The sequence below is a fragment of the Trachemys scripta genome, chromosome 17 (assembly GCF_013100865.1).
Source record: "Trachemys scripta elegans isolate TJP31775 chromosome 17, CAS_Tse_1.0, whole genome shotgun sequence".
In the NCBI taxonomy this organism is placed as follows: domain Eukaryota; kingdom Metazoa; phylum Chordata; order Testudines; family Emydidae; genus Trachemys; species Trachemys scripta.
Window position 1 is genome coordinate 19,658,217 of NC_048314.1, and position 13,088 is coordinate 19,671,304.

Here is a 13,088-nt window from a genome sequence, read left to right on the forward strand (position 1 = left end):
TCGCTAGCTACGCGTTTGCCCCGTGAGCATGGTGAGGTAATGAGCGAAGAGAGCCTTGTGTGGACCAAATCTGTATGCAGTTTCTGCCGCTTCCACTCTCAAATGCATCGCTATTTACTACATGGATACATGTTAGTTTGACACTTATTGTGCACAAAGATTGTATGGCCGTAAGGATCACTGCAGAGATCCTGCCTAATTACCAATTTTGTAGAAAATCGTTAGTGTTCTCGTAACCAAGCACTGAAAGCTGGAGTGAGCTTCCTGCTGCTAACGAGCTGGTACGAATGACTCCTGCATCAGGGAGTAAAAGGTGGTTTTTGTCCAAGCTTCTACAGTGAGGACTTGTTTACACAGTGTGGTGTGTAGAGCCCTAGACAGATACAAATTTTGGATTCGCATCCCATGGGCCAGTTGCAGATGGCTGAGGATATACAAGGTAAGTACCCTCTCCTCCCTATCAAAGCACCGGCAGGAGATATGAGCAGAAAAGATTTGCTCGTCTTGAGTCACTTCCTTACCAGCCCTTCCCTTCTGCTCCCCTATTTCCCCAGGACCAAGGAATAGGCTGTAGGCACATCTGGCAGCAGGCCCTCCACTAGACTCAAGCAGAGCTGGTGACCACTCTAAAGGGTTCCAGTAACTTGAGGGCATCTAGTGTCCATGTTCCTATATATGGGTGGAGGGGCTGGTCATGTTCCCTACACAGTTGTTTGTACCCTCAGCTTCCTGGTGGACCCCCTTCAGGCAGAGAAGAGATGCTACTGCAACTGTTCCCCTTGCCATAGGCAGGAGGTGTGGAGAAATGCAGACATCTCTACCTGCAGCTTTCTACCCGGGTAAGTGTGCATTTACATCAAGTTGCACCTTGGCTACAAGCACAAGGAAGTTGCTAACCTCCCCAGCCTACCTCTGGTGCTGCAGCAGTAACTATGGTGTTAAGCTCCCATGAGTGAAGTCATGACCTAGGGTAGAATAACACCCTTAAACTGGATTCCACTGCGCCTAATTCATGGCTCAGCATCTTGATCAACCAATGACAAGCCCATACCCAAGAGCTGTACAGGACATAACTTTAATACGAAAACTGCACCACCCTACACAGTGCTTGGCTAATAGACCTCAAGTCTCTGGCAGTTTACAGGTAGGAAAGCATTGTACCATAGACTCGTCGTTTCTCTAGAAACATTAGGATCTTTCCTCCAGCAGCCTTGAGATAACTATGCAAAGAGGCATGAGCATTGCAGGCTTCACCCAGGGCAACTGGGCAATGTGCATCCGTTCCTACTTTAAATACAGCTGTTCTGCCACTCCTCCTCCCAGGCTGAGCCAAGACTGGTTTAGCCGGCAAAACTGGCTGGTTATCTTGTCACATAGACAAGCAAGTGTGCCAGGCTTCAGTGTGTAAATAAAGCAGATTTTTAAGAAGCAAAGGAATTATATCTATCCTCTTCCCACCCCCTCTAGCATTTCAAATGGAGGAAGGTTTTACTGACCAGCTTTAACTTGGTCCATTTTGAATTTCAGGCATATGTAAAACGGAGATGGTGGAAAACAGCCCTCCTATCTCCCCTCTGCTCTAATAGTGAAGCAATGTGTGATTAGGCAAAACTTTCCACTGGGTGTCAGCAAGAGCAAGGTCTGGCTATCTAGTTCTCTAAGAACAGAGGCGTCTAAGCTAAACAAGCTGCTGCTTGCACAGATCATCTCCTGCTGCTGTACCACACGATTAACTGCTGGCCCAAGATTTCACCTCCCTTACAGTCACAAACAAATTAAGCACCACATGGTTTCACTTTGAGCAAGTCTCTTGTAGGGCACTGGCTGATGCTGTGCCAGTGGGCCAAGCGCCTGGAAGAAAGTGTTATAACCCTGAGCATCTCATAGCTTTTGCCCTTATGGCAAAGGTGTAAGTCCAATTTAAAATCAGTCTCCAAGCACCTCAATTCTTAGAAAAACACACTAGGGCCCTTCGTATCAAAATAAGCTCTTTACGGCTCTCTCCCACGTGGTCCTGAAGGCATCAGGGCCTCTTGCGGCAGGCTGGGTCAAGAGGTGCTGAGATAGGAAATCCAGGGTTACCAATCACTCTGCTCCCACAATGAAGTGCTGCTCCTCTTACTATTAGCGTTCATTCTTACACGAACCTGAAACCAGACAATTCCAGAGCTAGTGTTAGTCAGGGCCAGTCTTGGTGCCAGTGAGAGGGCTGGGGACTGGTCTACACACTGATTTTTGTACTAGTATAACTTCCTGGGTGTGACTGTCTGTAAAGGGTCACAAGCTCAGGCAATTTAAAAACTAAAGTCCAAACACCCTCAGGTTTCTTGTAAAGGGGTAACTTTTGACCAGCACAGCTGATCAAGTCCCAGATTTCAGGGAAGATCCTACGGATTTATGGGTAGAACCCTTACACAGTCAGTCTGGGAATGAATTTAAATCCAAACTTATAATAATATCAAATGCTAAACTATTAAACCATAGGAAAAAACCCTCCAAACCACCTAAAACCCTCTAGCTTCAACTAACATTAAGGGCCTAGTTATTTGGTCTTTTATCCACAAAGCATTTAACACTTCTATTCCACTCTCCGGGGGCTCAGACGTGCAGCACACAGTACAATCGGGGTATTCAAAAGTCACTCTTATCTCACTGCTGTAGAGTCACCAAGCTATGACAGGCCTGATTCTAAACCAAGAACAGCTACATTTTTCTATATGTGGCTGCTGATTGCTTCCCATGTAGACGGCCAAGTACCCCAACCGCAGAGCAGTGCCGAAGAAAAACTCTGCCTGCAACTGAAGCCTTTGGACGCCACTTTTTAAAAAACTGGAGTCCCGATGAGGATGGAAGGAAGGGAATTCCAGCTACCTTTCTAAGCCCGGTTCAGTGACAGGTTTTTGCACTATCAATACTATTTAATTTAGCATGATGGGTCTTAGTATCCATCTTAATTTTTCAACCTTCTTGTTTTAAAAGGGAAAAAACATTCATGGGGCAGGATGGGGCACAAATTAGTTATAGGTGTGAACTTTAAGCAACATCACAAGGTAGTGTGGAAATATTCCAGTTTACAGCTCATTCCAGTACTGTGCTGGTGATAAGAATGTGTCCTTAAAAGACAGAGTGAGCCTATTTCAAAAAACATCACTACAGAGCAGCCCCTGTAACATTTTCCCCCCAACATATGGGGGTTTTTTGTTTGTTTGTTTGAGCAAATAACAAAAAAAGTTTTGCCCCTTTATAACAGGAACCAGCTGAAAATTGACTGTCTTGTAGGGCCCGTGTTCTTACGCACATAAGCAACTATGTTGGAACTAGGTATATTGTAGGACTTCCTCTACCGTTTAGAGGCAGGGTAACTAATCAGGAATTAAGCTGTATTGTTGGTGCACACCAATTCCTGAGTGGACAAATGAGTGGGTTTCTCAGCAAGTTTGATCAAAAGCATTTAATGGAAAACAAAAGGCTTTCAAATGCAAAAGTTGTAAATGGCTGGCAAATTGCATACTAAAACAAAGCACTTCAAAATTGTAATGGGGAATAAAACATTCTACTATCCCAAGGAGCAGTGTTCCACTAACGCCTCTGTACGTTGAAATTAACGCAGCTGTGTGAAAACACAAACCTATACACTGAAATTAACAGCAAACATTATGTTGATACTTATTTCACCAGGCTGGGTTAATTTCCAAGACCCACACATTAGCTGGATAACTACAGCTGCTGCAAACATCTTGGTAGGAAATTAAGCTCCATGTCTGCTCTTTATTCAGCTAGTTATACTTTTTCAGAAGCGAAGGTTTTCATCAAATGCTTTTGTTCAAAGTTGTGGTGCAATTTTACCTTTTCTAAACAGCCCTGATTTGCTGCACTGCAGGAAAAAAAATGGCTTGTAGAATTTTAGGCACAACTTCCCTCAGTGTTCCCTGTACTTATGATTTGGACTAGTTCTGTACTCACCAAACTCACATGGACTGTTAACTTTTGTATTGAGTTTCACTAAGGATTGAATTCTGACACTGCACCCACAAACCCTAGGATCTGAGGCAGTTTCTGATGTAGATGCTTATGGCCCCTGAACAGCAGTGGCATGAAAAGGAGCTGAGATAATATGTACCCTCACCACTGCCCAAAACTATGTGATCTCTCTGCAGCTGTTTATTATCTTTGGATGCTGCATGAAGGGATCGGATTCAGCCCCCGCACAAACCACTTTGAAATGAAACTCTGGCTGGTTGCAACCATCTTTTATTAATTACAAGCTGATGGTTTGGGAGTTGGCGTAGAAGTAGATTAACTGTGGCATAAACATAACCGATCCAGTTGGTCTGCACGTGCGTGGTATGTCTGCCGTTCTACTTCTTAGATCTGCTTTACAAGAGGGAAGCAATCTGGCATTTGTACTCTGATTTACCCATTCGGAATGCACAAAAAAGGGGCCATTTAGAGCATGTCACTGTTCCACCTGCTCCCTGCAAGTTAGGGACATGGCTTTTTGAAGTGAGCTTGTAACCCTAACCCTGTGGTAGAACTGGGATTAGAATTCAGCAGCAGGACCATGTCTACCTTACAGACCCGGTGTCTAGGGCAGTGTCACTGTAATAGCAAAAGGTGCAGGGGTACAATCTCTAGCAATAACCAGAATCAAGGGCCTTCTCCTTGCTGAGCACTGCCAAACGACCCTGGCTACTTACATGTCTCCAGTCGCTCCTCCAGGAAGGAGATCTGCTCACTCAGGGACTCGATTCTATCCAGCTGCCGCAGGGAGTAGAACAGCTGGCTGATGGGGTCTGTGCTGACGTCATCTGCTGCCGATGGCATGAGGTTATGGAATGGAGCCAACAGTAACTGGAGTTTCTTTTGAGAGAGAGAGGAGCTGTTAGTGTAATAGAGAGGGATGAAAACTATCAGACCTGCCAGCAGCTGATACGGCCGGCTCAGCTATCTCCCGGGCTGGCAGAGCTGACGGTTGGGGTAGTTGACTAGTGCTAACAGGGCTCCTGGTGGGGGGAGTTCTCACAGTATTTGCTGTGAGCGGTGGGCGGCGCAGCGGGGAATGCTGATACCAGAAGCCAAGACTAGATGAGGTGGCGAAATTAAAAATAGAGCCAGCGAAGGGCAAAAATTCCAGCTATGAACAGCTGTGCAATGAGGTTCTGGAGCCACATACTCTGAATTAAAAGTGCAGTGAAAAAAGGCTGAGGTACAAGTGCCTGCATCTCTGTCTGCACTCGCTGACAGGGGCTCACCTGCTCCAGCACTTCCACCCGGCTCCGGAGGGCTTGCATTTCTTCCTTCATTTCATTGGAGGCGCCTGCCATGAGCAAAGCACCACAGGAATTAATAAAATCCCTTAAAGTGAACCGTCATCCTCAAAACTGGGCTGTGATGGCGGAGCGAGGGCTGCCACCTCTCAGGTGCAAAAAACCCAGGAGCCCCTAAAAGGGCAAAGTTGGCAGTGTGTACTGAGCCCCCTGGTGGATTTCCCAGCCATCCTGGGAAAACCTGGACAGGTGCCACTGGCAACCCGCGAGTCAGCAGCCAGGGCCGGCTCTGGCTTTTTTGCCGCCCCAGGCAAAAAAGCCTCTGGCCGCCCCCCACCCCCAGCGTGGCAGGGGAGGGTGGCCGGAGCGCCGGGGGGAGGGCGGTGAGCCCCGGCCCGGGCTCTGCTCTCCCTGGCGGCGAGCCCTGGCTGGGGCTCCGCTCTCCCCGGCGGCCAGAGCGCCAGGGGGAGGGCAGAGTGCCCGGCTGGGGCTCCGCTCTCCCTGGCGGCGAGCCCTGGCCGGGGCTCCGCTCTCCCCGGCAGCCAGAACGCCGGGGGGGAGGGCGGCGAGCTCCGGCCTGGGCTCCGCTCTTCCCGGCGGCCGGGAGGGCGGCCAGAGCGCTGGGTGGGAGGGCGGCGAGTCCCGGTCGGGGCTCCGCTCTCCCCGGCGGCTGGAGCCAGAGCGCCGCGCCGCCCGCCTCCAGGTGCCGCCCCAAGCACAAGCTTGGTGGGCTGGTGCCTGGAGCCGGCCCTGGCAGCAGCAGCCGAAGGGTTAAGCCAGAGGTCTGCCTGAGAGTGAGGGAAGGAGCTGGCTGTTCGCTGCCACACTGGGACATGCTTGTTGAGACCCAGTTCATGGAGCAGCTGCAGGAATGAAAACAAGCGACAGCTCAGGCGTCCCCTATATCAATCTATGTACTAGCTAGAAATCCCCGCCGAGAGTTTACCAGCAGCCCCCCACTGCCTCAACTAATCCAGGAACTATGGAAAGGGGCCTGGGCAGTAATGACCAGCCAGGACACCGGTGGCTGATTGAAAACACACAACTGCCCTCAGTTGAGCCACTGAGGAGCGCCCGGGAGCTAACTAATCTGCCCTTATTCTGAGACCCTTCTGCTCTGGGATTTACAATCCTGAAGAGCTTCTGCACCATGCGTTCGCACAGCCGCGGCTTTCGGGATTCTTCCTTCGGGATGGTCCTAGCAGTGGGGTGGGCTGCAGGGCAAGGTCTCCGTCACACATGAACATGCCTTCTGCATGCTTGGCTCCTCTATGCTCCTGCAAGTGGTTGTTTGTACAGGGGACCGCGGGGGGAACCCACTTTTATCTTATGACTCCACTGACTTCCCTGAGGCTGGGCAGTTGATTTGGCCCTTTGTTTTTTTTTGTTTTTTTTTGTTTTTGCAGAGATTCCCCAGGCTGGATCCTCCATCTGCTGAGGATCTGGCCCAAACCAGGCAACCAAGCGACTAGTATAGTCAAGCAATGCTGGCTCTTACTGAAGAACATGGTCTTGGCAGTGTAGCAAATCACAAGGCACTGGAACACACAAAGCTGTCCAAGCCCCAGCCTCTGACCCTAATCCTGAGGGGCACATTACCCCACACACTCCAACCAGCCTTTGCTCTTCAGGCTGAGACCAGTTCACCTTTTCCCCTCACAGGGGAGCAAAGCATGGGTCCAAAATGTGTGTGTGATTGGCGGGGGAGGGGAATTACCTTTGTTCTGAACAGGAACGAGATGAAGGTTTAGAATTATTGTCCGTCTGCAACTAATTTAGCCCTGAAGTAACCTCCTGTGTTTCCACCAAAGGGTATTAATTAAGAGAAGGCCGTCAGCCACTGACACTTTTCCTTGGAGATGCTCAGGTGCCAAAGATATTTCAAAAGTGATTCATTTTCATTCCTTGGCTTTGGCAGGTTTTCAAAGGGCAGTTTGGGGTCTGCGATCCACAGGGCCCTGGAGCTGCCCTCCTCCGGCAAAGCAGGCATGGTCTGACACCCGGCACATAACAGTGGGCTGCAGCCAGGTGCAATTAGCAATGGGATGCCGCATTACCCCATGCTAGCAATTGTCCTTGTGCAGATGCAATTTAGCAGGGCCGTGTTTCACTTAATGAGCTCGCTGGAGCCTGCTCCCCCTCCGTAAAGCCCAAACAACTAGCCCCTGATGGTCTGCTGAAGGGAGCAGGTATTGCTAGGCTGGGCTGTGGTGTATGCACGGTATGTCCTACCCTTCCATGGGCTTGGATGACAGCAACACCGGGGTTGGCTCCACCGCGGAGGCGAGCCGGCACAGCTCCATTGACTTCAGTGGGGCTGTATGTACCCCGTGTGAAGAGGAAAATGGCACCTGCACCCTGCCTAGAGCACCGTCCTCCGCAATGCTGCTGACCTCAGGGCGGGGCAGCTGGCATAGCAAAGGATTTGCTTAACAGGGTGGGACTCTATCCCCTTCAGCCCTCTGCATCGCTCTAGAGATAAACCAGGGCAGTGGGTGGAACTGTGCACCTGGTACCACGGAATTAGTGATAAATAAGGCTACGGTGTAGTCACAGAGGTCACAGCAGTCACAGATTCCGTGACTTCACCGGACCTCCGTGACTTCTTCGGCTTCAGCACCCCTGCCCTGCAGCTGGAACCCGGACCATGCGCTCCCCTGCCCCGCGGCTTCCACTGGGGGCTGCATCTGGGGCCGTGTTCCCCGTCCTGCAGCTTCCACTGGAGGCCAGGGCCGTGCGCCCCCCCCCCCTCGCAGCTTCACAGGGCTGTTACGCCCCCCGTGGCTGTGGTTGGACCTGGGACTGTGTGCCCCTGCCGCCCGGCTGCTGCCAGCTCCAGAGCCGGGGCTGTGTGCCCACCCACCTGTGGCTATTCCCCATGGCTGCGGCCGCTGGATCCAGGGCTGTGTGCCCCCCGCGGTTACCCCCCATGGCTGCGGCCGCTGGATCCAGGGCTGTGTGCCCCCCGCAGTTACCCCCCATGGCTGCGGCCGCTGGATCCAGGGCTGTGTGTCCCCCGCGGTTACCCCCCATGGCTGCGGCCGCTGGATCCAGGGCTGTGTGCCCCCACCCCCATAGCAGTGGGGCTCAAACTGTCAGTCCCTCCCACCCCCTGGGGCTCCAGCTGTCATTCCTCCCCCATACCTAGCCCTGTCCCCTGGTTATTTTTAGTAAAGTCACAGACAGGTCATGGGCGCCCGTGAATTTTTGTTTGCTGCCCGTGATCCGTGCGTCACTTTTACCATGACAAAATCTTAGCCCTATTGCTAAACTTGCTGCAATAGCCCAGGAGAGATGGCAGAGATTGCCCCAAGGGGGAAAGGGGCTCTGGAGAGGAGAAAGCCGAGAGGGCAGGCCGCAGGAATCACCTCCACAGCTGTACGCGCGGGCACAGCCCTTCCGCCCATGCTGCTCCTGTCTGTCGCCAGGGCTGGCCGCAGCGCATTATTACTCACGGTACGAGTTTGAAGTGTCACAGCGCGTACCAAAAGTAATAATGGGCCGGCACCAGCGTCGCCGCCACTCCCGTCCTCGTGGCTCTGGAGTCACACGCAGAGAAAAGATGATGTTGTGCTGACCCAGTTGTCTCCCCGCTGGCCATTGTGTCTCCGGCCTGGCCAGTAGCTGGCTGCCAAAGCCCCTAAGTCCCAGCAGCTGGGGGGTCTCGCCCAGTAATCAGTTAAACCTCACAGCAAGCCATTATCCCCATTTTATAGCCGAGGCACAGAGTGGGTGCATGACTGGCCCAGGTCACACGTCAGAATCGAACCCAGGAATCCTGGCTCCCAGACCCCTGCTCTAGCGCCTAGAGACCCCCACTGCCTCAGACCCTTTGGTGAAGGCTATGCAATTAACATTCAGCCAAGCAGTAACATGCCCCCGGACTAGCTCCAGCCCATGCTGTGTTACCTGATCGGTTGAGGGCGGGGGAGGCCTCTGTCTCAGTGGGTGGCTCCGAAGCCTGGCATGATTTCCCATCGGCGGAGAGCCTTTGCCCAGCCCGACAGGCACAGCCGTAGCTCCCAGGCGTGTTGACACAATGCTGGCTGCAGCCGTGACTCGGGCCAGTGCATTCATCCACGTCTGAAAGCACAGGGGTAAAGTCACAGGGGCTCGGGTGGGGGCGGGCCAGCAGGGAGCAGCGCTTGTGAAGACAGGGTTAGCACAGACCACACCAGACAGGGCCCCTCACCAAAAGCATACGTGGAACAGCTCGGACTAGAGAGCCGTCAGCTTAATCCAGGCCACAAGCCGGGGAGACCTGGGTGTTGACGGCAGGCTGGATTCGTTGGGAGCTAGAGAGAGAACCCCACAGAGTCTGTCCGTGCCCAGCTGCCCGAGTAAAGAATCTCCTTTGCGGTCAATGCAGCCAGCTCGGGTCTCACTTCTAGCAGGAGCTAAACTTCAGATTCTCCACTGTGCTACTCCCGTTTTACGCCACTGATGCTACCCCCAGGTAAAACGGGAGAAGCCTCGTGATGCATCAGGCCCAGTACATCTAAAAAGGGCAAAAACAAAGCCCCTGATCTGAACGCTCCCTAATTCTGGAGCTGGAGCCAAACGCTCCCTGATTGGGTGAGCGCTGTTCAACGCTGGCTCCGGGGGGGCCACACGCGCCAGCCCATCCCCGGTGAGGTGCTATCAGCCTTTCGAGTGGGTGTGTAAAGCCCAACCACCTCGCCTCGCGGGGGGGCAGAGGGGGTATTAACGCCTTACCCACAAAGTGAAATGAACGACAGCCCCCTCCTGTGCCTGGGCAAGCCTGTTCTAGGCACCAGGACAATCTCTTCAGCCCTCTGCGCTGGGGGGATCCAAGCTGTCACTACAGCCTGCCAGTGTTTCAACCCCACACACGTGCATTGGTATTACAGACGCGCCAGATCCTCAACTGGTGGAAATCAGGGCCGCTTCACCGGCTTCAAGAGAGCCGATTTACCCCCGTCAGGCATCTGCCTCCAACCACCTACTGGACTTAGGGGTGTTACACCATTCGAATCCATAGTTACTCCTGCGTTACACCGCGGCAAGTGAGAGGAGAACCAGAAAGGCTGCGACAGGATTGAATTCTTGGGTGGGGGCTAGGCAGGCCTGTGCATGCTCCCCAGGTGTGTAACATGAAGCCCCCAAAATAAGGCCTCTCGAATAAAGTGAGCGGGAAGCGGCATTTAGGGACAGATTCTCAGAGCGCCCGGAACGTCACGGGCGGGCGCGTCACCCATTTACCCCAGCTGTGGCTCTGGCCTTTTTGCTTCGCAATGGAATCCAGTCTCAGCCCTGAGCTCTAGCAGAAGGGGGAGGGAATGGAGAGAAGGCCTCCCACAGCTAGCACCCCCCCCAAAATCCACTGAGCACCCCGACCGCCTTACCCCAATCCGCCAGCTACACGCTAGCTTCTGCCTCCTTCTGCTGGGTCAACAGTGTTACACCATCCAAGCCCTTTGCCGGCTCTGGCCCACCCCCTGCCTCCTGGTCTGTGGAAGCTGTGGGCATAAACAGCGCTCCCCCAACCCCCACCCCTCCAGACCTTTGCTGTCAGTGAGAAGTTCAGTGACCTGCCCCAAGGCCCCCAGTGCCAGAGCCCAGATCCACAAGCCAGTCCTGTCGTCCCTCCCCGAGCGCTGCCCAGGAGCGACAATGCCCACGCCCATGGGACGGCAGCCCTTGTTCCAAATGACGGGGCTCAGCTACCAGGAAGCAGGGAGGGTCTTTTGCACAAGCACCTGACCTGACCCTTGGTGAAGGCACAAGGGCAGCATGAACCTGCTGAAGATGCCTGATGGCCCATTACATGCTCTGGGTGCTGAGCTGACACCTTGCGGAGGCAGTGCCCACGTATCTCAAGGGCTGACCCAAAGCATGGAATGGAGGCACTACACAGCTGGTGTCACGGGTTGGGTAAACGCGCTGGGTCCATGTAAAGAATCTATGACAGCTAACAGAGCCTGGAGTTACTCTCTCAGCCCACGGGCCTGGCACTCTGCTGGTGCACGGCTCAGGTTCACTCCCTGCTGAGAACCAACAGAGGAAACCATTAGGCCTGGGTGCCACTGGCCTATCCAGGAGATTGTTGTCAGCTCCTGCAAATCACCTTCTACAGGTCACCTGCTATATCCCGCCATCCCCCACCCCGCTCCCATCGCCCCGGCAAAGGGAAGCCCAGGGAAGAGACTGAAATACAAAACAGGGAAATCAGAGCTGTTACCTGTCTGGCAGGATTTCCCCATCCATCCTGGGGGGCAGATGCATCTGTCTGGGGCTGAACAGCTCCCACCGTTTTGACAAGGCAACCTGCAAATGGCTGTAAAACAATAACGCACGGTCACCATGTTGCCGAGGCAAAAGTCTGGGCCTCCCGCCGCAGGCAGACGCGCACGTGCTCCCACCACTGCAAATTCCTGTCGTCAGGGAGATTTTTATCAGCACCTTCTGAGCGCCTGTCCAGGCCTTTGTGCTGAGCGCAGCTCTGGAATGTTCCTGGCTGCCAGCAGAGTTCGGGCGAATGTTAAAGGTGAGCAAAAACATGGGGTCAGATCCTCAGCTGGTGTCAATGCCCACAGCTCCATTAATGTCAGCGTAGCGCGGCCCCTTGCCACCAGCTGAGGACCCACCCCGTGAATGCAACGGCCTCCATGTGAATCAGATCTGTATTACGCTCAGCATGTGGCACTTCCAGTGAGGCTGACGGGCGGGCGCGCGGCGTGAGACAAGCGGTAGAAGACACCACAGTGACTCAGAGAGGGCAAAGGCTGTGAACGCCTTGCTCCCATGGGCCAGCAACGAGACGACGTGTGCAAACAGCTGCTCCCAGCGGAAGTAAGAGGTTCACAGTTCGGCCCAGAGTTGGTCAGAGATCCCTGAGCAGATCAGAAAGGAGGATTCGGCCCCAGAAACTCAGTATTTTCACAGCCTTCTAGTAACTCCAGGGGCTCATCAAATGAAGCAACAGATCTAGGATGGTGTTTTGAATGGCACTGAGGTGGTGCCTGGAAAGCCTTTCCACTGGGGTTCGCTAGCACAATAAACACTTTCATTTGTAACTTAACCCATGTCAGTCCTGGAAAGAGGAAGACCTCCTCACAGTCTGTGTAGGGAGTACTGGGGGGTGTAGAGGGGGACTGCAGCAGCTCTCAGTCAGTGACAGGCTCTGGGAAGCCTTAGTATATTGCAGGCTGGTTTGATCTGGTAAGAGATTAGCCTCTGATGGGCTTGGCATTCCTTTTGTGCTGTACATCACTATTTCCCCCTAAGAGCAGAGCTGTTCCATTACTGCTGATTTATGCAGAAAGGGTTTATTAATTTCTCCTCTGGTATAAGCCAAGCTAATAAAGCCAAGCTATATACACAAGGCAAGCAAAGCAAGGCTATAAATGAATGGCTGATTGAAACCGATTTGTTCTCACAGGCGGGTGTTGGAAGGATAAGTGCCTGCTTAGTGCAAGAGAGAATTACACTAATTTCAGACAGATCTGGTAACAAGGGGAGTGGTTTTTGAGGCACACAGAGGTGATGATCAGAGAGGTGCTGAGAGCCCTCTGCAGGGTATAAACAACCCCTGTCTGTGCTGTATTTCCTTCTCTCCAGCATTCTGCACTAGGAGAGCCCCTCCCACCAGCATGATGCTAATACTTTTCATTCAGCGATCTCAAAGCACAAAGCTTTTTGCCAACGTGGGAGTAGTAGTTCCAATCCCTGTGTTACGGATGGGTAAACTGAGGCACCAAGAGGGTGTGATTTGCCCAGGGCCCCTGCCAAGTCAATGGAATAGAATCCACATCTCCTGACTCCCAGGTCAGGGCTCAAGCCAGGCTGTAGCTGTCCCTC

At 52.9% G+C, this 13,088-nt stretch overlaps 1 protein-coding gene across 9 annotated transcripts in view; it reads right to left on the bottom strand.

The window, feature by feature from the left end:
* Window positions 1-126: 126 nt before the first annotated feature.
* Window positions 127-13,088, bottom strand: part of EGFL7 (EGF like domain multiple 7) — a 31,726-nt gene continuing 18,764 nt past the window's right edge. For 4 of the 9 annotated variants that reach the window (XM_034751921.1, XM_034751918.1, XM_034751919.1 and 1 more), the window contains 5 exons: window positions 11,470-11,565; window positions 9,177-9,350; window positions 5,253-5,317; window positions 4,698-4,860; window positions 4,239-4,371 (listed from right to left, as the gene is read on the bottom strand). In XM_034751921.1, the coding sequence (XP_034607812.1) occupies window positions 4,259-4,371; window positions 4,698-4,860; window positions 5,253-5,317; window positions 9,177-9,350; window positions 11,470-11,565 (611 nt within the window). In that variant the 3' untranslated portion in view covers window positions 4,239-4,258. Of the gene's footprint in view, window positions 2,148-4,238; window positions 4,372-4,697; window positions 4,861-5,252; window positions 5,318-9,176; window positions 9,351-11,469; window positions 11,566-13,088 lie in introns of those variants that run through there. The other 5 variants (XM_034751925.1, XM_034751924.1, XM_034751927.1 and 2 more) reach the window with 2 other exon arrangements.